The sequence below is a fragment of the Rhinolophus ferrumequinum genome, chromosome 13 (genome assembly GCF_004115265.2).
Source record: "Rhinolophus ferrumequinum isolate MPI-CBG mRhiFer1 chromosome 13, mRhiFer1_v1.p, whole genome shotgun sequence".
NCBI lineage: Eukaryota > Metazoa > Chordata > Mammalia > Chiroptera > Rhinolophidae > Rhinolophus > Rhinolophus ferrumequinum.
In genome coordinates, this window is record NC_046296.1 from 4,926,878 (window position 1) to 4,953,250 (window position 26,373).

The following is a 26,373-nucleotide window of genomic DNA, read 5'->3' on the forward strand; positions in this document are numbered from 1 at the left end:
TGTCACGCAGGGCGTCCGGCGGGGTCTCTGGTCCCGCTCCCCACATAAGAACACAGGACATGGTGAGGCCAAACAGGAACACCCACGGAGCCATAGGTAGGGGAGTCACACCACTATACTCTCGCTGGCGGCTGGGTTGGAGACACAGGAACCAGGAGCAACACAATTCTCAACCCTCACTGTGCCGCTTGCAGACTCAGCCACCATCTTCTTGCTAGCTCCCCCTTTCTTTCTTTTTGCTACTAGCCTAGCCACGGCAGTTATATTCATGGCTAATGGCTCACTGGTTACAGCTGACGGCCAACTAGCCACAGCTGCTGGCCATTTGATCACAGTTGATGGCCATTTACTACCTGAGCCAGCACCTTTCTATGTGAGGCCGAGAGCCTGGAAACTGCTTTTTGGGGCTCTGTCCCCACAGACCCGCCTCAGGGGAGGGCCAGAAGAGCTGCCAAGGCTTTCCCCAGGAAATGAACAGAGCACAGCAAAGCATCTTTCCCAACAAGCCACCCCCTCTAAAATGCCAGCTGGAGCATCCCTGGACTCCAACATGTACAATAGCACAGAACTCAAAGAACTGGCACAGCTGACACTCCTACTGAACAAAGTCAAGAGCATTTCTCAAGGGAGCACTGGATGCCAGTGTCATACCCCGGAACTGAGACAACTGAAAATATACCTTCCATAGTTCCAAACACTCCGAGTTAAAAACGATTGAGCCCATTCCAGTAAACTAAGTAGAAAGGTTTGATTTGGTTTGGTTTTTTTTTTTTTCTTCCACCTAAACAAAAACTAAGTGAAGTCATGAGTCGTAAAACAATGTTTTGGTCAATGATGGACCGAAGATATGATGGTGATCCCATAAGATTATTATAAAGCGGAAAAGTTCCTATCGCCTAATGACGTCGTAGCTGTCCTAACGCCGTAGCACAACACATTACTCACGTGTCCGTGGTGACGCGGGTGTGAACCAACCTACGGCGCTGCCAGTCACATGAAAGCCTAGCACATACGTTATGTACGGGAGGTCGTACTTGATGATGACAGATGACTGGTTTGTGTATGTGCCATACTATACTTTTTATCATTATTTTAGAGTATATTCTTTCTACTTATAAAAAAGTTTGCTAAAATAGAATGCCATGTTATGCTGGCAGCAGCCTCATACATCTCGTGTTTACCATGTTTCTTGATTGCATCACTTTCTCTTGTGCTGGATTGAATCCTGTGTTGTTTTGTACAGTATGTGCTGTACAGGCTCGTAGCCCAGGAGCAGCAGGCTAGACCACACAGTCTAGGTGTGCAGTGGGCTAGACCATCTAGGAAGTACATTCTGTGATGTTTGCACAACCACAGAATTGCCTAACGACTCATTTCTCATAATGAATTTCCCCCATTCAGTGACATGTGACTACATGCAAGAACTTCAGTGATTTCCACAGCAAAATATAGCAAGTTAGTGGTGTGCAAAGCCAGCACTGATGGCTCTCTCTTAGTTCCCTTTTCCTGAGGTCTTTCCTTGCCTGCCTCCTGGCATCTGTGGCCAAAACTGCCCAGAGCCTAGTAAAGCTGTCAACAGTGACTGAGGAATAATCATTTCTTGGTCTTTCCTTTATTTGGGAAGAGGACGCCACTGACAGCATTCCTTTCTGGGTAGCCAATGTCCTTGTCAGCAGGGCTTGTTTAATTGCCACCTCGAAAAGTTCCACAAGGACTATCGAAGATTCTTTGCTAAGTAATTTGGAGGCTATTAGATGGAAAAAAACTTTACAAATATAAATTTCTATCAGTTTTTTCTCCCTCTCCCCTCTGCCTTTCCTTTAATACGTGACTAGGTCCAGATGTTTGTCACTGGCTTAAAGTGAGTTAGCTGGTAGACTTGACTGGATTTGGGAGGGAGAAGGTCTAAAGGATACTAAGAATACCACTGAGTCTTTTACAAGCATTATCTCATTTAATCCTTGAAACCTCCCTGTGAGGGAAGAACATTATCCCCACGTTAACAGCTAAGGAAACAGGCTCAAAGAAATCAATTTGCCCAAGGTCACCCAGAGCCCTGAGAATTCAAAATCCATGCTGTCAGTCCCTTTGACTCCTTTTCCCATCAAAAGCCAACCAACCCCTCACATGAGCTCAAGACCCCACTCTCTATCATCTTCGAGAAAACTTGGCTCCATTTCGTTTTCCCTTGATGCATTTCCAAGCTCTTCCTCGGCAGAAACCCTCCCGTTAGTGTTCAGAGATGTTCTAGTACTTTCTCTTGTAAAAATAAGTAATAAATACCCCCTTCCTTTGCCTCTACAGTCATGTGCCACTAAACCATGGGGATACGACTGAAGAATGCGTCATTAGGCAATTTTTGTCGTGTGAATGTCACAGAGTGCACTCACACAAACCCGGATGGTCTAGCCCACTGCACACCTAGGCTGTGTGGTCTAGCCGACTGCTCCTGGGCTACGAGCCTGTACAGCACGTACTGTACAAAACAACACAGGATTCAATCCAGCACAAGAGAAAAGGATGCAATCAAGAGATGGAATAAATACAAATGTGTGAGACTGCTGCCACCATAACATGGTGAAATGTTTACAGCAAACTTTTTCTATAAGTAGAAAGAATACACTGTATAATAATGATTTAAAAAATAATAAATACATTAACCAGCAATACAGTCATTTATTATCATTTTCAAGTGATGTGTACTGTACATAACGTATGTGCTAGACTTTCATGTGACTGGCAGCGCAGTGGGTTGGTTCACACCCGCATCGCCACGGACACGTGAGTAATGCATTGCGATATGACGTTAGGACAGCTACAATGTCACTTGGTGATAGGGATTTTTCAGCTCCATTATAATCTTATGGGATTAAAGGCTCACAGGCACCTGAAATCTAACTCATTCTATTAAAATATAAGCTTTCCGGGGGCAGGGTCCAGGGCTGTCTTGTTCACCACTGTTATCATCCATCCCTGGCATCATACCTGACAGACTAAGCTCTCTATGAAATTTTTGAATGAATACTTGAGAGTTGAATATGTGGGTAAAGTAAATAATAGTACCCTTGAGTTACAAATACCATTAGCCCAACTCAAACTACTTTCAATAAAAAGAGGAATTTAGTATGAGACAACTGGGGTGTCTCGACTGAACTTGAGGACAGGAATGTGGTTAGATCTCAAGGTCATTTGGAAGTTTGGCTTAGGGTGCTGTCAGGACTCTGCAATTCTCATTTCTCCTCCCTCCTGGGCAGCTACTTCATTTTTCTCTCTAACTGCTGTTTTAGTTCCTCAGACCAAGTAGAGACTCTAGAGCCGAGACTGGCAAGCTTCTCCTTCTAGGCCCAAACAGGCTTGAGGGCCATGTGGTCTCAATACCTCCGCCACTGCAGCACAGAAGCAGTCCTAGACAATATGTAAAGGAATGGTCACGGCCGTGTTTTCATAAAACGTCTCAGCCACAGGTACAGAAGAGCAGACTCCTAATCTCCAAAGTCTGAGCTGCGATGTCAAGTCAGTGACTTCCTACAAGTCCCAAATATCCTTTAATTCACTTATTCATTCATGCCATAAACACGTATTGAATACCGCTTACGTGTCATTTAGAGGAAACAGGAAAAATAACGTAGTCCTTGCTCTCAAGTTGTTTTCAGACTGACAAAAACAAACAACAACAACAAAAACCAAGTGTCATAGGTGCTATGATAGACATACCCAGAGGGCAGCATGGGACCTGAGGAAGGCTCACCGACCCTGGGACAGGGTGCTGCTGGGAGCTCAGTCGGAATCCTGCTGGGTGAGGTTGTAGAAACTCTTCTTGCACTGACTGATTCAACATATATTCACCCAACACCCACAACATGCCAGACTCTGCTCTGGGCGATGAGGACTCCGTCCTAAACGCACAGCCAAGTTCACTGCTCAGAGCTGACACTCTAGCTGCGGCCAGGCAGGGAGTGGGGAGACGGCAGGGGAGCGAGGGAGGCATTACAAACAAGTTAGCCACGTACTTCACAGGTGGTACTGATGTCTCCTATATGTCAGGCAGGGTGTTAGGTTCTGGGGTTATAAAGACAAATGGTCCTTGTCCCTAAAAGGTGAGGGAAGAGCCTGGGGAAAGGCACAGAGCAAGCGAAGGGGCTGCGTTTGGGGGAAATTGAGTCATTCAGTAGAGCTGGGGCACAGGGTGTGGTGATAGAGGGGGCCCCTCTTGTAGTCATGAAACATCCCTGGGCAGTCTGGGGCAGAGTCCTTCCTGGAAACTTCCTGCAAGCCATCCTGAAATATTTATTGAGGCACACGTTTAGGAACAAGCTGTAGGTACAGAATGCGTATAAAAGAGCATCAGCTGGGCTGCCTAAGGTGTGGCTCTACTTCCCTGAAATATAGAAAAACAATAAGCGTCTCAGACACTCCAAATTCTCCTATTTACCTTCCTCTCTCCTCCACTGTCTCCCTCCCTCCATTCTTCTTCCCTCTTTCCTTCCCCCTCCCTCTCTCCCTTTCTTCCTCCTTTCCTCCCCCTTCCCTCCCTCCCTCCTTTCTTTACCTAACCCCATTCCAGAAACCAGTACAAATAAAATGTGTTGGACCTGAAAGTGTCAAAGTGAACCTACAATTAGGATCTAACCTCTGGGGTGTGGTAAGAAATGAATTGGTTAATGTTTGCAAAATGCCAGGACAGTTTTGAATAAAAGGCCTTATAGAAGTTCAAAGTAGTTGTAATTATTATGATCATTACTATAATTTGTAAGACTTAGCCACACATTTTTTTCATAATAGGATGAAGTCAACACTTTCAAAAAGAGGAAGCAGAGCAGGGACGGTATATAAAGGGCTGATGGGCTGCCTGCCTCTAAGGACAAGAGCTAAGTGAAGACAGGTGAGTGTAAAACCGAGTTGAGTTGTAGAACTTACGCTCAGGCTTCTTTAGGATAAAAATCCAGTCTATGGTGATCGATTAATTGATAATGATGGTGTGTTTGCTGCTGAGTAAACAAGAAAATCTGGAGTCAGAGAAAACTAAAGGACCTGGCAAGGAAAACCCAAGTTCTAAAAATTATGTACATGATAGAATAATTTTTTTCTGTTCATTATAATACTTATAAAACTTTAGATTTCTTTCTTTTTTTTTAGATTTCTTATAATGCAAGTACGTATAAAGCTACTTTTGGATTTGTGAGCATTTGCAAAACAAAGAATGGGAGAACAGAAATGTGTGTGCCTTTAACGGAAGCTGTAACGGGCCCCACGGGGTGTCTGCTTTGTTCATTCAAAGCCAAAGGAGGAAGGACGGTGGTGTTTGTATTTTGCCAATGACAATCTCTCCTCCACCCTCACACTCACTCCTGTCAAGGTTATATTAACCACATGAACTTGAAGTGATGGTTCTATACCAAAGTCCTGTTTTTTTCTGGAAGCTGGGAAAGAACTAAGGCCAAAGAACTAACAGCTTAAGCTCGACAGAGTGAAAGGATAGACAAGCTTTGAAAGTCTTGGATGTAACGGAGAGGCCATGGTCTCTGACTTGATGTTTGTCCAGCTGGGATATTCCGGGGACAGACCTCAACACCAGGAGAGGCGCCTTTCTGGAGTTCTCAACTCTGGGAATTCCAAACAGGCGAAGTGAGGAAAGCAGGCACAGAGAGAAGGGATTCCCTTCCAGGTCTCTCAACAAAGAAAGGATTTGCCTGTAGAGTATGCAGAGAAGCAATCAAACCTCTGAGTTCTTCGGGGCTGTTTGCTCACAATCCAAATTCAGTAAATAAATATTTTCACAGACCATGTGAAAATGCAACTCTGCAAAAACTGAGTTTATAGGGAGCCTTACATTTTTCTCTAAAAAGTTAGATTTGTCTCAAGGATACATGCTCCTAGTGGCAGAAACATTTTATATTTGTGACTGTCATCGCTGTTATTTTATTAGGCATGTTGGTACATAGCCGCCTGCAAGGCAAGGGGCTGGGGGGCTGCCACCTGTGTGAGGAAGGAGCGGAAGGATGGGACCATGAGAAGGTATATGACTCAGATGTGAGGGAAAGGCTTGTCAGCCCACAGGGAGCAAGCAGAGGTAGAGTCGAGGTGGTGACAAAACCAGGGTGACAATACAACATGGAACAAGAGACCATGCCTAAGGCAGATGTGTAGAGCATTTCTTAGTTCTTCCAGGTTCAAAAGGGGGGCTACATGGGACAGGGCCACCCTCATCTCCAGGCCCTGCAGGCTGTCAATACAACACATTTCCCAGGAGGGTTAAAGGGCCCTGAGGATGGAGGTGGCTATGGATCAAGGTTTATGGCAAAGATCTGGGCGAGCTTTCAGGGAAAAGGAATGAGAGTTCTATGAAGGGGACACTACAAAGACCCAAGACCTTTATTTTCACTTTTTCCACAACAAGTGTTTAAAGGAGGAAGCAATGGGCCATCATGCCTTGCAAACCTAAGTGATGCTTTGGGAATTGCAAAGTCCATGATGGAGGGAGGGTGGGTAGAGGCCACCAGGAACGTGCATTATCCCCAAGGGAGGCTCAGGGTGCCTGGTTGCCCCCACGACTCCAGCTTGTTGACGCCACATGCTGTTTGTCATTGTTTTGCTCTCCGAGAAGGGAGAGGACTGATGTCACCATACACACTGAGCTGGGCATCACGACCTGTGTTGTCTTGGCCAGACATTAAGGGCTGGAGGCCACAGGGGTATTGACCAAGGAGTCATGTCTGGTTAGTCAACCCACGGCCCCTCCCTGAGCACACGCCAGCAGGGCCCGGGCAAGCCCTTCTAAACCCGAGTACTTCCAGTCACCTGTAAAGTTGGGTCACGGAGCTTGGCTTGTATCAACATGCGGTGTCTGTGTTCATTGCTGCTTCTTGCTCTGGCCTGGTGTAATCAGGTGAAGAAATGACAGAAAGGAACTCTGGGTTTCTAAGTAATTGTGTGTTTACTTAGACTCTTTTCATTTAAGGGCTTGCTCAACAGATATTTAGTTATGTGTGGAGAATGAAGTAGCTTTCATGTTGCAATAAAAGCTAAGCATGTCCACTTGGGTTTCCAGAGGAAGATTGTTTTGCTCCCCAGAAAAGCAGCAAAAAAGAATAAAATGCCCTGGGTTTAGCGTCTGGATGCAGGCCGTGCTTTTTTTCTGCTGGGTTTTTTCCATAAAGTCAGGGAGACACCTCTGTAAAGATGAACTTTCTATGAGCTTCTTCCACAGCTAAGTGGCTTTTCATTCTTTTTCCTGGGACTGAGTGTCCTCTCTCATTCCTTCTGCATCCTAAATACATGATTCCTGTTGGGTGATTGAATCTGAGAGTTTCTGCAAAACCAGCTGAAATTCCAAGTTCCTGTAACTTTCTGGTGTTGGGACTTAGCGTGACATTTTCTGCTCCACTAAGGGAAATCAAGTAGACCATCTGAATGTTGTAGGGGAAGAAAACAAGATGGCGCACGGAGCTGAGGGGCACACGACCCCTCGGTGAAGGAAGATTTAAGTCAAATGACTTCCTTACTACATCTCCTTCAACTTTAAAAAAAATTTTTTTTTGGTTACAGTTGACATTCAATATTATATTGATTTCAGGTGTACAGCGTGGTGGTTAGATAGTTATATAACTTACAAAGTGGTCCCCCTGACAAGTCTAGTACCCACCTCACAAACTTTCCTTCACCATGAGACATCATCTCGGCCTGGGGGTTTGGATGGAACCACCCAGAAGAATAACCTTAAAACAAGAGAGATGAGAAAAGCATTATGAAAATGCTGAATGCCATATTTATATGTACACTCCTACTTATAATGATAGTAATAATTCAAAATGATAGGTAGCCAGGCTCGGCCGACCAAAGGAAGTCCTGGGAACACCCTGCAGTGGGAGGGGCTGTGGGGAGGTGGCGGCTTTGGGAGCAGGTGGCCTTCTGCAGCATTCCCTGGGGTGAACTGCAAACTATGCTGGGTGGCATTTGTGTATTCATTTGATATCTAATGGGGGAATCAGGGTTCTTTGGACACATGGATGGTGATTAGAGAAATGGTTGTGATGAGAAAGAGAGAAAGCACATCAGAGCAAGTGTGAGAGCGAGTGCTTGATAATGACCAGTTGTCAGTTCTCCCATCTAGCAAGCACCTTCTGAGGTCAGTCCTGGAACCCTGCTCATGACCTGACTTCACGGGGCTTTGACTTTGCTGGCGGAAGTAGCCTGTCTCTCCATCCTGCACACGCGCGCACGCACACACACACGCCCTCCCAGGGCTCTGGCCCAGGTTTGTTAGTCCCAGGATGTGAATCATGGCTCAAGGTGGCCACGGGGTCTGAGTTTCCCAGGCTGGGGGCTTAGAGCCACAGGCAACGTCTTCTAACTCCTTCCAACAACCAAAGCAAAGAATACGTTCTGAGGCACCGAGAAAAGTGTAACCTTTCCTCTAACCCAAAGGAAAAAGAACCCCAATTAAGAGAAACAAATAGAAAATTCTCCTTTTCTTATTATCTTTTGATAATGAAGAGGTGATTTGGGTAAGGCACGTACATCAAAAACTTGCTTTTCAGGATCTGAAGTCAAGATCTCTGTGTTTCTCCGTGTCGAGAGTCAAATTCTTGAAATAATTAGAATCCCTGTGGGCCAAGCAGGAGTCTCATCATTTTAAGCTAATTGAAAGGATAGATGGAGCACATGTCCTACTTTTTGTTTTTTCATTATGATTCAAACCATTAATTTTTTTTAGGTCAGCCCTGGGGAAACTTGTTCTTTTTTTCCCCCACACCTTTCCAGAGAGACATTACATGTTGTTATGATGACGATTGATATTTTCACATCTGCGAGCTAATTTCTATTTGAAAATCATTTTAGGACCGGTAGTCAGACCATCAAGATGTCTGTGCTGTGGCTGCTGGTGGGTCTCCTTGCCCTTACTGGTGAGTGTGTTGCGTTTTTTCCCAAATGCCCTTGGAGATGGGGAGAACATAATGGTACTTCTGATACGTAAAACCGCAGTGGAAAATGTGATTCCTCCCCCCCCAAATTGTTCAACAAGTCCTGGAGTTAGAAACAGCCGCTGACAAGCAGCCTCCTGGCTGCCCCACAAAAGAAGCTGGGCTTTCTCCAGAGTGTGGGGTGGGCTTCAAACAGCATTGCTTGAGGCCAGGATTTAAATATAGACCATTGATAACTGTTTGTTGTTTCTCTATAAAAACTCTTTCACCAAAAGTATTTATTGAATTTATTCATAGAGCATAGATTTCCATAGAAGGATTGAGGGGGCTTACCGTAATACGACTGTCATTCAGTAGAAAACCAGCATTGAGGGGATTGAGGAGTTGTGAGTAAGGTAGACAGGAGGCTAACGTAGTTGCAATGCTTGAATTTTAGATTTGGTCGTAAGCTTCCTTACAGCTGGGGCAAAAAAGGAAAAGTACATGTTTTTTGATAGAGAAAAGGAGGAAGCGTAGTTCCTCAAGAGAAGCGATTTTTTCCCTGATTCTAACTTTTAAAAATTTCTCAGATGGAGTCAGTCTTATGTTCATTTATTTATCGACCCATTCATTCAACAAATATGTAAAAATTCCTAAAAGGAATTTTAGAAATGTAAGAAAATTTGAGGAGCATGTAATGTAGGTAGGGAGAGGCTAGGCAGGGAGCAATAGGCAGGGAGCAATGAGTGACACGAACGGCTACTATTAAAGGTATTTGTCACCAATTATAAAAATAAAGTATACTCATTAAAAAATATAAAAGGACACGCTGGCTCGTTTAATTTTTAGTATACTCTTAAAAGATCAAGTCGTTTGCTCATTTCTCTTAGATTACTCATCAAAAGTTTTTAAAGTAGAAGTGTGTACTCTAAAATACTAGTATTTTCAGATGTCAACCCCATGAAACTCTTAGTAAGAGAACCTTAAAATATCTTGACATAAACATACAGTACACATATGATCATAAGCAATAGACATACTTCCAAAGACGTGCAAGTCATTAAGATTTGATGACATAATCTACGTGCAGGCTTACAGTAGCGAGATGATTCTCTCAAGGAGCAATTTCCGGCCACCTGTAGTTATCTCCTTACTGGCTCCTGCACACTCCTTGGGGTGTGAATGATAAATACTCGGACAATGTCCTTGTCTTTTTTAGTGGTCTTTGTGGAATCCCACCAGGGTGTAAACCTCTCCTCCCCTTCAGTGATGGCAATGGCAGTGGCAGTTAAAGGGAGAGGGAAGGAAGGGCAGAGACAAAGGGAAGACGTAGGAAGACAGAGCCCCATGTGTCCTCCCCCTCTTTGGCGTCTTAGTCACCCCTAGATGTGGACGAGCAAGCACAGGAAGCCAGCTCCACGTCACAGTTTACGAGCAGCGCCTGAGATCCCAAAGAGGGCCAGGCTTCATACGTGTTTCCCCAGAGCAAAACACAAACATCCCACCAGACCAACGAGTTAGGGGGATCGGAGGGAGAAGTGCTAAGAGTTCACAGACGATGGAAGATGAGGACTAGCGTACAGGGAACGCGCGATCTCTAATTTGACTCTGAGACACCTACTCAGCAGCATTGGACGGCCCCCAGAGCTTGGCAAGTAGAGCTGCTCCAACTGTTCCTCGTGTCCGCAGGACCCGAGGCGAGAATTCAGTATCGAGCAGGTTCTGTGATCATGTCTTAGTCCCTAGACTGCACATTTCAAAAGGGTTTCTGTTGCCGAGTGCCGTTCTTGTTCTTGTTGATTTCAGTACAGCTGTGTTTGTTATGTCACCTCATTCATGAACAGAAGGATGATCACTATTCTAGTTCACAGAACTATTCTAGTTCAATGCCTCAGCTTGAAATTTTCTCAATTTGTAGACTCATGTGAAAGCGGCAACTGGGGGTGCTATGGAAACATCCGAACCCTCGACACCCCTGGGGCGTCCTGTGGGATTGGAAGACGCCGAGGCCTGAACTACTGTGGTAGCTATAATCTCACTGTCCATCTTGCCCTCCTTCTCCTTTTCCTTTCTCTCAGAAGGTGACTCCTTTAGGCAAGGGTGGCTCCAACAGGATTTTTCCCTTCCCCTGAGACTCCACACCTCTGTCGCCCAGTCGTTCCCCACAAGTTTTCATCCTCTCAACATTCCCTTTGGGTTCCCACTGTTTCCCACAGCCCGACGCTACTGACTGGTGGAAAGAGCACTGGACACGGAGTCCAAAGACCTTGCCTGCGTGCCGGCTCTTCTGCTTCAGGTCCCTTAGCACCCCTGAGCCTCTGCTGGAGGGGGATAATAGTACTTAATTTACAGTGTTCTTGTAAACTCTGGTCAATAATGTGGATGAGAGTGCATTTGAAACCATAAAAGTGCTTAGAAGGTGAGTGGGCTAGCCAGGTAAATTAGGATTGGTTTTCATTTTGCTCAGAATTATTGTTATTTCATAACGGTTTAAGTGCACATGACTTCTGGGTGTCACTGTAGAGTGGAAATGTGGACAAGAGTGAGCCCACCTGTCAGGGATACTCTCCAAGGACTTCTTGCAGGGCTTTGGAGAATTTCTCCATATCATGTGCTCGTTGTAGCTGATGGACAGGTGCATTTTACTGGGGTGCTTAGGATGGAGCCAATGGTGTCTGTGCCCACAGACTTTTCCTGGGAGGGTCTGAGCTGCCCCAGCGGAGGGGCACTGGTGGCCACAAAGGATGCCAACTCAAGCTCAAAACGGGGAATCACAATCTCATGTCCAGGAATGGCCAGTGCGGGCTCCCTACCCAAATGTGGGCTTCTCAGTCCTCAACCTCTGCCCATATCCTTGGAGTGTATTTTCTCTCCTCTTGAGCTCCTATTTCAGCATATGTCACACCAAGCCACATCCTTCTTTCTGTGTTTGCCTTAGGAGTGCGTGCTTCTGAAAGGATGGCTGAAATAGACATGCCATACCTAGTGAGGTATCAACCCGTGATATATACCGTTGGCCAAAAGTACTGTATGGATCCTGCAGTGATCGCTGGTGTCATGTCCAGGGAGTCTCCTGGTGGCAACGTGATCAATATGGGCAACGTGGGCGACGGAATCAGGGTTGTGCAGGTAACGCGCCACAAGCCAGGACATACGGCCGCAGTGCTGCCTGGCCCATCTCCAAGGGGAGGCCTTCACATTTGTTGTGTGGATGGCAACCCTGGGACACAGCCCCATAGAACAGAGTGAAAGGGGCTCCCCGAAGCTGTGGCAGCCACGGCTCCTCCTGAGAGGGATCAGCAGCTCCATTTCTGCTTTATTCTGAGCCACACAATTCCTTTTCGAAGTCAGTTATTATGCTGTGTTTTCAGAATATCTTCGTTAGTTGTCTATTCTGGATTTCCAGTAAGGCTGTGCAGGAGAAAGATCCCAGGTTGGATCCTTACTGCTATCTTATAACCGCGTGACCATGGAAAAACCATATAATCTCCCTGGGCCTGTTTCCTCACCTACAAAACGCCATCCTCCTAGAACTGTTATGAAGATTCAATGAAACAATGTGACAAAACACTTGGCATTGGCTAGGTTCTCAACAAATACTGAATTCATTTTTCCTTGTCTTCTTTCTACACAACGCTTAGTACGGAAGGTCAAGTTTTATTTTTGCATGAATTCTGCCTGGTTTCCTATGTGGTCTGACAGAGGCTTCCAGGGGACTGATCATTAATTAACCCCACTGTCGAATTAACTCTGCATTAGGGGAACTGGTGATGGCAGAGGTGACAATGAGACCACACTTTTTTTTCTATCTCATTGTCGTAGTTGACGAGAAACCTGTAAATATTAGTCTTTTTTTTTTAAAGCTTTTAGGAAAGGTATTCTTCAGTGGTTTTTAAATTGGCTTCCCTTTCGTAATTTGTATGACATTTTACAATTTAAAAATACTTTCAAATGCTTTATCTTATTTTGATTTGGGGACCCATCCAATAAACTGATGAAATGGGGTTCGGGGGAGGCATGTAATCCATCCTTTACAAATAAGGAAGTGAATTTACGAGGAGAGAGTCCTTGCTGCAAAGTCACACGACAGCTGGAAAACGCAGAACTGGGACCAAGGACAATTTTGGTGACGTTAGAGCCGGCGTCATTTCCGTCACCCTGCTCTGCCTCCTTTGTAATATCTTGTTCTTGGGAAAAGGACGAGTCCACCTCCTTTGAAGATGAAGAAAGAATTCTGCAGTCAGATATTTCTCCTAAATATGGTGGAACCTACATGGAATGATAGCCGAAGGTGTAAAAGAGAAGTTAGAGGTACCCTTTGGACATTCAGATTATCTGGAAGGAGAATTACAAGGACAGATAGAAACTCCCCCTTTCTGACCTGTTTGGAGGGTTTGTGGGTGCAGTGTTGAAGGACGGCATTAGACCCGAGCCTGTACGTTAACCTTGGCTTTCAACTCTGCCTCTCACCATTATACTGAGGCAATAGTGCAATATTGGCTCATCCCTTCCTTTGCCCGAACCTTGTAGCTTTACTATTTGTCCCGAGGGAGATTGAAGGTGCCATTGGTTCTGCCAAAAGAGGAGGAGAGAAAGACAAAGGAAATGCGAAAGCATCTCTGAGCCTATGCAGCCACGCCATCCTCCCACCTGGCTTTTCTCCTGCCTCCCTCCCTCTAGGATTCTGGCCATCATGTCCCCACATCCTGGATTACTGAGTCCCAGCTTTCCCAGATGACTGAGGTCCTGACTCTTAGAATCAAAGAAATCCAGAGGAGGTTTCCAACCTGGACACCTGATCAGTACCTGAGAGGTAGGTGTAACCCATGGGTTGGTGGTCTCACAGCATGGAAGGATAGGGACAAATGTAATACATTGTGCCAGATGCACCCAAACCTCAGTTGCTTCCCAGCAAGCATGAGGAAAGACAATCTAAGTTAACTGGTGAGCACCCTGAAGCCAGGAGGGGCTGTGGGGTCAGCATTAACCTGTCTCACAAATTCCAGGTGGACTATGTGCGTACGGTGGAGGTCCTGGCTATGTCAGAAGCAGCCAGGACCTGAGCTGTGACTTCTGCAATGATGTCCTCGCTCGAGCCAAATACTTCAAGAGACACGGCTTCTAACACTGCAGATCAAACCCAAGGTTATTATCACACATGAGGCCTCAATTGCTTCACAGATAAAACTAGCTTCTTATCACTGCGAATATGAGTTTGACCTGAAGGTCGTCAAAATAACATGAATCACATTAAAGGAAGAATTATTCCCTGCATTTTGTGGTCTGGTGCGTGTATATATAAAGTAAGGGCTGTGTCTCTTTAAAGGTATTTCCAAGAAGGTAGGCTATCATGTGGATTTCTGTGAAATGAATCCTTCATCTTATTGACTAGCATTGCCAGATTTAGTGAATTAAAAACACAGGAAGCTCAGTCACATTTGAATTCCACATAAATAACAAGTAATTTTTTAGTATATATCCCATGCAATATTTGAAGCACATTTTTACTAAAAAAGTATTGGTTGTTTATGTGAAATTCAAATTTAACCTGGCATATGGTATTTTACCTGGCAAGTCTATCACTGATTTCTTGATTATTGATAAAAAAAAATTTTTTTAAATAGTCTCAAATTTAATTGAAAATGTTTAGGAGGAAAAGTGTTAGATGGTGGCCAACCCCACCTGCTGGGTTTTGGAATAGTTTCAGGAGAGGCCGTTGTTAACCTCATAGCACTATCTTAACCCTAGGTCAGTGTCTCTGTCATCCAAGTTTTCCTCCTTTCCCTTCTACATCCCACCTCCTTCAACTCAGCAAAACTATTCTCTTGTTTGGGGCACTTACGTCACTAACAGAGCCAGGCCACGGGACAGTGATTCATCAGTTGAAGCGGCCCTCAAGGACACTGACCATGTCCTATACTGGTAAATTATTCAATTTTAGGGGTTATAGTCTATAAAAGTAATTAAAGTCCCATTCTATCAACTGCAGCATATCAATACTCGACAGTGTGCCATTCCAAAACAATTGTCATCATTTCAAAATTTCAAGCAGAATCATTTTGCAACAAGTAGTATGTGCTCATTGGTATGTCTGAGTCTCTGCCCTCAGGAACCATTAAATCATAAAATTTAGTTGGGGATATGAAGTCTGACAATTAAGTTTGCGAAGCTGTTGCAATGATTTGCTAACCTGTTTTGATATCAGAGGGATCATTCACTATGAATTTGTACCAACTGGACAAACAGTTAACCAAGTTTACTATTTGGAAATGCTGAAAAGGCTGCGTGACAACATTAGACAACCTGAACTTTTCGCCAACAATTCATGGCTCTTGCATCACGACAATGCACCAGCTCACACAGCACTGTCTCTGAGGGAGTTTTTAGCCAGTAAACAAATAACTGTATTGGAACACCTTCCCTACTCACCTGATCTGGCCCCCAATGACTTCTTTCTTTACCCGAAAATAAAGCAAACATTGAAAGGAAGATACTTTGATGACATTCAGGACATCAAGGGTAATATGACAGCTCTGATAGCCATTCCAGAAAAAGAGTTCCAAAATTGCTTTGAAGGGTGGACTAGGTGCTGGCATCGGTGCATAGCTTCCCAAGGGGAGTACCTCGAAGGTGACCATAGTGATATTCAGCAATGAGGCATGTAGCACTTTTTCTAGGATGAGTTCGCGAAAATTGTCTGACCTCATAGCAGCCAACTTCACGTGTGCACAAGGTACAGACACAGGGCCTACACCAGGAGACAATGTGAAGAGGTCACCTTCTGTGTCAGGGGCCAGTGAAATAACCATTGCTCATAGCCATTGATGCCCTTGACCTTCTCCAGGACCACTTCCTTCTTGGTTTTCCCAGCCTCTGCCTTCCAAGACCTACTCTCAAGGCTGAATCCAGTTGAGAGGTTCCCACCAGGGAGAACATGACTGAGAAGACCTCATGAACACACTTCAGACTGTGAGGCACTAGTTAGGAGCCCACGGGGGAAACACTGGGGTGAATAAAATCCTCCTGAAATCACACCCCTAGGGCAGCCCATGCAGCTCCCACTGTGAGCATGTATGCCCAATAAGTGGGGGTCACTTGTGTCTGTGCTGGTGGTGACTCCCATCCTGGGAAAACATCCAGCCAAGGAAGGCGAGGAATACTGTGATGTCACAACGAGAGCTGTGGTGAACGTACAACTGATTTAGATGTTGGTAAAATACAAGAGTATTAATTAAACAGCTATTAACGAATCCTTATTGAGCACCTCCTACCTGCAACCCACTGGATTAGGAAGGGCAAAGCCACAGTCCTTGCTCACAAATGCTCCTTTTCTAGTTGGGGTCCAGATATAGTGACACTTGGGACACGATAAGCTAATTTTTCTAAAGAAGAGATAAATACAAATTGGCGTGGGAGCTTTGCTAAGGACCTGAAGCCTGAGTTCACACAAGAGGTAAGGGCGTTTATTCGGAGCTGAATTCTCACATCAGGACAGATGCATAATTTTTATTCCACTGAACAGACATGAGCTGGTAAAACACTTGCTTAGTCACAGAACTGGTTAAGGGACCTAATCAGTTTCCACACCCAGATTTCTTCCATTTTAAAGCCAATCTTTAAAAATTTTCCCCAAGTGCCACCTGTACATATAATTATTATACATGATTTTGTGTGTGTATGTGTGTGTGTGTGTGTGTGTGTGTGTGTGTGTGTTAGGGGTTAGGGTGACCAACGATCCCAGTTTGCCTAGAGCTGATGGGTTTTCTAGGACTCAAAACTTTCAATGCTGGAACCCAGAAAGTTAAAGGAGAAAGTCCTGGGCAAGTCCAGAAGAGGTGGTCACCAAGCTCGGCATAATCCCTTCCAGGAGGTATTTGAAAATGTGTGAAGGCAGTTTTCTTTTCTCCCTCCTCCTCACTCTTCCTTTTGTTATTGCCACAGTGCTTGTGGTGGGGGATGGAAGGTGGGGTTGGCCATTACTAGTATTTTGTGGTGGGGCAACGGATGCTAAACATTTTGCAGTTTGCACTGGGCAGGATGGTCCCACCCAATGAAGAACATATATGAAGGGATATACATACATATACATATACATACACACACAAAATCTGACAATTAAGTTCGTGACAATTAAGTTGGAACGATGTTGCTAATCTTTTTTGATATCAGAGGGATTATTCATTATGAATTTTTACCAACTGGACAGTTAACTAAGTTTACTATTTGGAAGTGCTGAAAAGGCGGTGTGAAAAAGTTGGACGAAAACGACTTGAACTTTTCACCAATTCGTGGCTCTTGTATCACGACAATGCACCAGCTCATACGTCACTGTCTGTGAGGGAGGTTTTAGCCAGTAAACAAATCACTGTGTTGGACCACCCTCCCTACTCATCTAATCTGGCCCCCAGTGACTTCTTTCTTTACCCGAAGATAAAGGAAATATTGAAAGGAAGACATTTTGATGACATTCAGGACATCAAGGGTAATATGATAATAGCTCTGATGACCATTCCAGAAAGAGTTCCAAAATTGCTTTGAAGGGTGGACTAGGCGCTGGTGTCAGTGCATAGCTTCCCAAGGGGGGTACTTCCAAGGTGACTGTAGTGATATTCAGCAATGAGGTATGTAGCACTTTTTCTAGGATGAGTTTGCTAACTTAGTTGTCTTACCTCATAGAAAAGGATTGTCACTTCCTGGCTGTAGAAATAGGGTAGACTTTCTTTCTGTCTTTATAATCTCTTTGTCAGTGAGCAACCATGCCCATGGTACGCTGGTTCATGCTTATTCAATGAGAAACTGCTTTCTTTCTTTTTGATGTTTTATGGAGATTTTTAATTCCTTAACAATATGAAACAGAAAGAATATTTAGATAATGATCCCTAAACTTTCTGCTGACAGTCAGCTGGCTGTGTAGGGAACTGGTGTCTCAGAGTAAGTCTTAATCATATCAAAGTTGTTTTGTGTTTTGTTTTTTTTAAAGTACAACCGTTTCAAATGAGATCTTGCCATCGACAATAACATGGATGGATCTAGAGGGTATTGTGCTGAGTGGAGTAAGTCAGACTGAGAAAGACAGATGCCATCTGTGGGGACAGAGCCCCAAAAAGCAGTTTCCAGGCTCTCGGCCTCACATAGAAAGGTGCTGGCTCAGGTAGTAAATGGCCATCAACTATGATCAAATGGCCAGCAGCTGTGGCTAGTTGGCCGTCAGCTGTAACCAGTGAGCCATTGGCCATGAATATAACTGCCATGGCTGAGGCTAGCAGAAAAAGGGGGGAGCTAGCAAGAAGATGGTGGCTGAGCCTGCAAGCGGCGCAGTGAGGGCTGAGAATTGTGTTGCTCCTGTTCCCTGTTTCTCCAACCCAGCCGCCAGCGAGAATATAGTGGTGTGACTCCCCTACTTATGGCTCCGTGGGTGTTCCTTTTTGGCCTAGCCATATCCTGCGTTCTTGTGTGGGGAGCGGGACCAGAGACCCTGCCTGACACCCCACATGACACTTGGCGTAGTCGGCAGGATATCCCGCCTGACACCCTGCAGGATCCCCTGCACGACAAATGGCGCAGCGAGCAGGGTCCCCTGCATGACACCATCTGATTTCATTTATATGTGGAATCTAAAGAACAAAATAAATGAACAAACAAAACACAAACAAACTCATAGATACACAGAACATTTTGATGGTTGCCAGATGGGAGGGGTTTGGGGGAATGGGTAAAAAGGGAAAAGGATTAAGAAATACAAATTGGAAGTTCCAAAGTGGTCATGGGAATGTAGGGTGTAGCATAAGGAATATAGTCAATAATATTGTGATAATTATGTATGGTCAGGTGGGTACTAGATTTATTGGGGTGATGACTTTGTAAGTTATATAAATGTCTAATCACTATGTTATACACCTGAAACTAAATAATATTGTATGCCAACTGTAATTGAAAATTAAAAAATTATTTAAAAAAATAAAGCACAAGCTTTCATTGGGACCCCAGAGATTTTTTTTGTAGAGATTATGAATTACATCACACAAAATGGCATGTCCCAAAGTGTTTTGGAAGGAGGAAAATTATATGCCATGTGTTCGATCCACCATCTTTACCTGGAAGTCTGGCTCTTGACCGCCATGTAATGACATTTTAGGTAAAATATGAAGAATGAACAGGCGTTTACCAGGAAATAATAGGGTTAATTCTAAGAATATTAACCTTAAAATAGAAACGAAGGCATAGTAGCTTGAAAAGTGCTTCCTGGAGGCAAGTGCATGTTGCTGGAGCCTGGGTTACAAAAACAGGGAATTTTGGCAGATGGCAGTGGACAGTTGGCCAGGACCCAGATTATGAACCAGCCCTTTAGGATATGCCAAGGACCCAAGAACCTATCACACAGGTAAAAGGGAGTCATTGAAGGACTTTCCGCCTAGGATATGATCCATTTGCAGGTTGAAAAAGTCATTCCTGCAGCTGTGGGAAGGGCAGACGGCAGAGACACAAGCCTGGAGGCATGAAGATGGGTGAAGAGGCTGTTAAACCACACAACGGCAGAGGGACTAGAAAGGACATGTGAGTGAGAAGGAGACTTAGGAGATAGCACTGACATATTGGTGATTGGTTATGTGACGGCTCTTAAAAATGCACCATCTGATTACCTACAGAAAGAGCTAATATTAGAAAAATATTTTTTTAACTTCAGTCAAGTAGCATTTCTATTGGTGTGAAATTTGAAAAAGGTTGAACATTCTCTTGAGAGTCTAGGGTTTTCTTTGTGAAACAAGACTTTTCAACCAGAACTCCTGGCTTCTGCTATTTGTCTGACGCCTAGAACATGATTGATAGATGCTAAGATGCCCTCCTCCTGATGGTCATGATCTATTGCAATTCGCTCCCCTTGACTGTGCGTGGGAACTTCTAACTAACAGAAAAGTTGATGGGCTGTCACTTCTGTGATTACATTACATAAAATTGTAACTTCCATCTTGCTAGTCAACTCTTTCCTTTGCTGGCTTTGATGAAACAAGTTGCCATGTTCAGGAGCCCCATGTGGCAAAGAACTTAGGGAGGCCTCTGGCCAACAGTCAGCTAAGAACTGAGGCCCTCAGCCCAACTACCCAAAAGGAACTGACTCCTGCCACCAACCCAATAAGTGAGTTTGGAAGCAGGTCCTTCCATAGTCACTCTTTCGGATGAGACCCCAGCCCTGGTTGACACCTTGGTTGCAGTCCCAGGAGAGACACTGAAGCAGAGGATGCAGCTGTGCTGTGCCTGGATTCCTGACCCAGGGAACTGTGGGATAATAAATGTGTTTGTTGTAAGCCACTGTGTTTGTGGCTTAATAGGTAGCTAATACCACCACCTTAAAAATAATGGCCCTACCTCCAAACAAAACCTGGTATATTTTGCAAGGGTAATCAGTTTTCAGAATCAAGTAGATTACCTAATTAGATATCTATTAGGTTTGCTTCGCAAACAAAAAATCAATTATCTTTCATTTTGAAAAATTTCTGTAACCCTTCCTTTGTAGTTTTATTATTTTAATTTTAATCAAAGTAATATAAACACATAGAAAGTAGAATTGTGCAAATAATAAGAAGCAGAAGTATCCCCATTCCATCCCTCCTCACACATCCTGGAAGCAACAAAATTCTTTTTTATTGTTGCATTGTATTTCATTCCATTACGTGGATACACCACTATTTAATTAATTTCCGAATGGAAGTTTGATCTTTGCCATTCTTCCTCTATATTTTATTACGAAAAATTTTAAACACACAAGGAAGTTCAAAGTTTTATAGTGAACACTCATATTACCCACTACGTGGGTTCTGCCTTTACCATTTTACTACACTACTTGCTTTATCACACATCTATTTAACCATCCATCTGCAACCACCCATCAATCCATCTATTTTCTTGGGTGCATTTCAGACAAATTTTCAGACATCATTATACTCCCTGACAAGGACTTCAGCCTAGAGACAGCTAACAGGAGTTCAACATTTGTTCGTGGTTCTTTTTGGTGGCTACACTTTTCAGTTAGGTGAGATTTACAGACAATGAGATGCACAAATCAGACGCACACCATTTGATGACTTCCAGTAATCGCGTACTTCTACACAACCTAAATCCTGGTCAGGGTTTAGAACTTGCCATCACTTCAACAGTTCTCTCACGCTCTTTCCCAATCAATCTCCTCCTGCCAAGGCTACTACTGCTCAGGTTCTTCATACCATAATTTTTCCTGTTCTAGAACCTCACTCAAATGTAATAAATAGCAGATTCCTTTGTATAAGGCTTTCTTCACTGAGCAAAGTGTTTTAAAAATTCACCTATGCGTATGTTGTTGCATTTATCAGTAATTTGTACCTTTTTCTTGTTGACTAGTATTTTATTGTATGAATATACCAGTTTGTTCATGAGTTCTCTTATTTTATTTATTTATTTATTTTTTTAAGATTTTTTTATTGGGGAAGGGGAACAGGACTTTATTGGGGAACAGTGTGTACTTCCAGGCCTGTTTTCCAAGTCAAGTTGTTGTCCTTTCGATCTTACTTGTGGAGGGTGCCGTTCAGCTTCAAGTTGTTGTCCTTTCAATCTTAGTTGTGGAGGGCGCAGCTCAGCTCCAGGTCCAGTTGCCGTTGCTAGTTGCAGGGGGCACAGCCCACCATCCGTTGAGGGAGTTGAACCGGCAACCTTGTGGTTGAGAGGATGCACTCCAACCAACTGAGCCATCCGGGAGGCAGCTCAGCTCAAGGTGCTGTGTTCAATCTTAGTTGCAGGGGGCGGAGCCCACCATCCCTTGAGGGAGTCAAGGAATCGAACTGGCAACCTTGTGGTTGAGAGCCCGTGCTCCAACCAACTGAGCCATCCCAGCTCAAGGTGCCGTGTTCAATCTTAGTTGCAGGGGCCCACCATACCTTGCGGAACTTGAGGAATTGAACTGGCAACCTTGTGGTTGAGAGCCCACTGGCCCATGTGGGAATCAAACCGGCAGCCTTCGGAGTTAGGAGCATGGAGCTCTAACCGCCTGAGCCACCGGCCCGGCCGATGAGTTCTCTTATTGATGACCACCTGGATTGCTTTTAGATTTTGGCTATTATGGATACATTTGCTAAGAACACTTTTGGACAACTCTTTTTGCGCACATATTTTTTTCACATCGCTTGGGTAAGTATCGAGGAATAGAATTTTTGGGTCAAAGCAACTGCTTTTCATTCTTTCCTTTGTAGTCTTCCTGATGGTGAACTCCTGAATGCTTTTCCTATTATTATTTTTATATTTAAAATTTTTCACAACCTCAGGAGTCAGACTATATTAACTCATAAATCTTGGTTCATGACTCTCATCAAAAAGTCCAAGTATGACCTGCTTTTATTGTTATAATTACATATAGCTGTAGTTATGTATTTTTTTAGCAATTTAATAAGGCTCATCCCTCACCTCAAAATAAAAACTGGGATTTACACAACAAATAACCTACATCTAAATACAGTGTTTCCTCTCCTCCATCATTCTATCCCCTTGCAACGTCTTTACCCAGTCATTATCACAATGACTTCTGTGTTCATCATTCCTTTCCTTTTCCTTTGTATGCAACCTCTCATTCTCATTTTAGTTCTAGCTTTATAAAAAAAAGTATAATGGGGAAAAAACCACACAGTATTCTCAATTGATACAGAAAAAGCAACTGATAAAACTGAACACCCTTTCAACAGCCAACAAACTAGGACCAAAAGAAAACTAACTCAACATAATAAAGACCATATGTGCAAAAATCCATATTAACATCACACTGAGTGGTGAGAAACTGAAAGCTTTTCCTCTAAGATCAGAAACAATACAAGGATACTTGCTTTTGCCACTTCTACTCGACATAGTACTGGAAGTTCAGCCAAACCAGTTAGAAAAATAAATATGAGGCATCCAAATTGTAAAGGAAGAAGTAAAATGATCTGTTTGCAGATGACATGATCTTATTATGTAGAAAACCCTAAAGATTCCACACACTAAACTGTTAGAAAAAAACATAGAAATCCAGCAAAATTGCAGGACATAAAATGCACACACAAAAATCAGTCGTGTTTTTATGCATCAACAATGAAAATCTAAAAAGGAAATTAAGAAAACAATTTCATTTTCAACAGCATCAGACAGAATAAAATACTAAGGAATAAACTTAACTAAGGAAGCAAAAGACATGTACACTGCAAACTACAAAACATTAATGAAAAAATTAAAGAAAACACAAATAAATGGAAAGACATCCTGTGTTCATGAATCAAAAACACTTAATACTGTTACGACGTCAATACTACCCGAAATTATCTAGATTCAGTATAGTCCCTATCAAATCCCAGAAACATTTTTTGCAGGAGAAAAAAAATCCATACTACAAATCAAATGGAATCTGAAGGGACTCTGGATAGCCAAAACAAAAAGAAAAACAAAGCTGAGGTCTAAAACTTCCTGATTTCAAAACTTACTACAAGTTACAGTAATCAAATCAGTGTGATACTGGCATCAAGAGGGACATATAAACGAATAGAATAGAATAGAAAGCTCAGAAATAAACCTTTGCATATATGGCCAAATGGTTTTCAACATGATGCCAACATCATTCAATATGGGACAGGACAGTCTTCAAAGGGGGAAAACTAATCCACATGCAAAGAAATGAAGCTGGACCCTTACCTTACACCATATTAAAAAATTAACTCAAAATGGATCAAAAACCTTCATACATGCATATATATGTGTGTGTGTGTGTGTGTGTGTGTGTGTGTGTGTGTGTGTGTATGAGCTCATACATATATGAGCTAAAACTATAAAATCCTTAGAAGATAGGGAAAAATCTTCATGATATTGGATTTGGCAGTGATGTTTTGAATATGACAGCAAAAGCCAGGCAACAAAATAAAAATATAAATTGGACTTTATCAAAATTAAAAATTTTGTGCATCAAAAGAAACGACAGCAGAATAAAAATGCAACCCACAAAATGGGAGAAAATATTTGCAAATCACATATCTGATAAGGGATTAGTACCCTCAATATATGGAAGACTCCTAAAACTCAGCAACAACAAAAAAAAACCAACCAACCAAACAACCCAATTAAAAAATGGGCAACACAATTGTATAGAGATGTCTCTAAAAAAGACATACAGATGGCCAATAAGCACATGCCAAAATGCTCAATATCACTAAGCATCAGGGAAATGCAAATGGAAGTCACAATGAGATACCACCTCACACCCATCAGGATGGCTACTATCCAAAAGACAGAAAATGAAAGCGTGAATGAAGGTATGGAGAAATTGGAACCTTTATGCATTGCTGGTGGGAATGTGAATTGGAGCAGCTATCAAGTAAAAAGTATAATTCCTCAAAAAAAATTAAATATAGAATTACCATATGATCCAGCAACTCCACTACTGGGTACACGCCCACAAGAATCGAAAGAAGTGACTCGAACAGCTATTTGTACACCATGTTTATAGCAGCATTATGTACAATAGCCTAAAGGTGGAAACAACCTACATGTCTATCAATAGATGAATGGATAAGCAAAATGTGGTCTATACATACAATGGAATATTATTTAGCCTTAAAAAGTATAAAACTCTGGCATCTGCTACAACATGGATGGACCTTGAAGACGCGATGCTAAATGAAATAAGGCACAAAAGGCCAAGTAACGTTTGATTCCACTTACAAGTATACAAGATATCTAAAGTAGTCAAATTTGTAGAAACAGAAAACGTAATGATTGCCAAGGGCTGAGGGGCGGGGGAAATGTAGTTATTGCTTAATGAGCACAGAACTTGAGTCTTGGGAGACGAAAACATTCTGGACGTGGATGGTGGTGATGGTTGCACGATGTGAGTGTACTTAATGCCACTGAAATTAATGCCACTTAAAAAATGGTTTAAACTCCTATAACTTTTTTTTTCTGGGAATACTTCTTAAATAAATTACTTTCAGAAAATTTTCATCTCAGAACCTACTTGTGGGGAACCCAATCTACGACAGCTGCGAAGAGCTGAAAGTGTATGCAAGCTAGCCTCATGGAGCATGAAATACTAAGACAATTTTGAAGGACATCCCCTAAAAGAAAAATAATCACAATGTTCTCCACGTCTTCCCTGACTCTGGCTGTGGGATGTGGGTTTTAAGGATCACTGAATGAAAAGAGAACTAGAAAGTATCTTGTCGTCTGAAATACTATGATTGGTATCACTTTGGAAATTTTGTTTCCCAGGGGGTCTGAGTTTCAGTGCTGCCGGCTCCCAGGAACCCCCAGCCCCAAGGGCGCAGCCCTACCTCCAGTTCAAGCTTTAACTCACCAGCAAGCTGCTCTTGAAGACATGGCCGTCCTGGATCTTGGTCGGTCAGCAACATTTATGGTGGAAGCATTCCTTGGCCACTGGAGTCCCTAGACTACTCAGAGGCCCATGTAGCTTCTGGAAGATTTTGAGTTCAGGGGCTCTCAGAACATCTCCTGATTGAGGGTGTGGAGTAGGGGACTACTTGAAGGAACCTCTATATCCATCAACAACATCCTCTCCCTAGAGTATGAATTCAGCTTTGAGAAGCTGCCCCTTAGGGAGCTGCTTCCTTCCGGGTCTCCCTCCCCTTTGCACTTGGCTTCTGGATGGGGCATTGCTATTCCAGGGCTGGAGTGTCTTGGCGTGCAGCTCCCACTCTCACTCACTTCCTGCCATTGTTTGACTTGTGGTCATCTGTGGCTGGTTTCTATTGGCTTCCAGGACAGTTCCACTCTGCCAGGCTTTGTCCGTTGTGGCTGAAAAGTCTGTCTTTTCTCTTTCTCAGTTAGAGGGGCCTCTACAAACCTTGACAAATATCAGAGGGGATTATCGTAAAGCTTTTACCTTTTCTGTCCATAAGCGAGTGGCAGTGAGAACTACCCTGGATAACTGCATTTTGTCACCAGGTTGTTTCCCCAAAATGCCTGAGTTTCTTTCAAGCTTATCAAGCTCAGCTGTATTTACATGGGTAGATGGGTGGGAAGAGCACATTGAGGCCAGGATGGCATCTCTTTCAGCTTAAAGTTTTATGGGAAATAATTTGATAAAGAAATCTCTGGGCAAAAATATCTTTGCTTACCCAACTCTATTTTTACTTTCATTTTACATTATTCATGCACAGATAGAAGCAACAATGTATTTTTACGTGTATGTATTTAGGCATGTGCATATATATTTAATAAATTGAGGTTTTTATCTATAGCTTTAAAATAAGACTAATTTATCAATGTGTTAAATAAAAGTGTACATATCATGTTAAATTACTATCTGAATACGCATTAACAGAAAAATTATATTCACTATGCTATATACATATTTGTATTTCTTTATAATTACCATACCAGATATAATGAACTGTTTATGTTATCTTTAACTAAAGTGACCATTTTTTTCCAGACAACAAAGTTAGAGAACAGAAAATTATTTTCTCCATGAGCG

General features: G+C 43.1%; 1 protein-coding gene across 1 annotated transcript; it reads left to right on the plus strand.

Moving 5' to 3' along the window:
- Window positions 1-8,706: 8,706 nt before the first annotated feature.
- On the plus strand, window positions 8,707-14,165 carry LOC117033111 (lysozyme g-like protein 1). The gene is made up of 5 exons (XM_033125072.1): window positions 8,707-8,903; window positions 10,819-10,923; window positions 11,839-12,029; window positions 13,581-13,713; window positions 13,907-14,165. The coding sequence occupies exons 1-5, from the start codon at window positions 8,861-8,863 to the stop codon at window positions 14,023-14,025; spliced, it is 591 nt and encodes a 196-aa protein (XP_032980963.1). The 5' UTR covers window positions 8,707-8,860; the 3' UTR covers window positions 14,026-14,165.
- The last annotated feature ends 12,208 nt before the right edge of the window (window positions 14,166-26,373 follow it).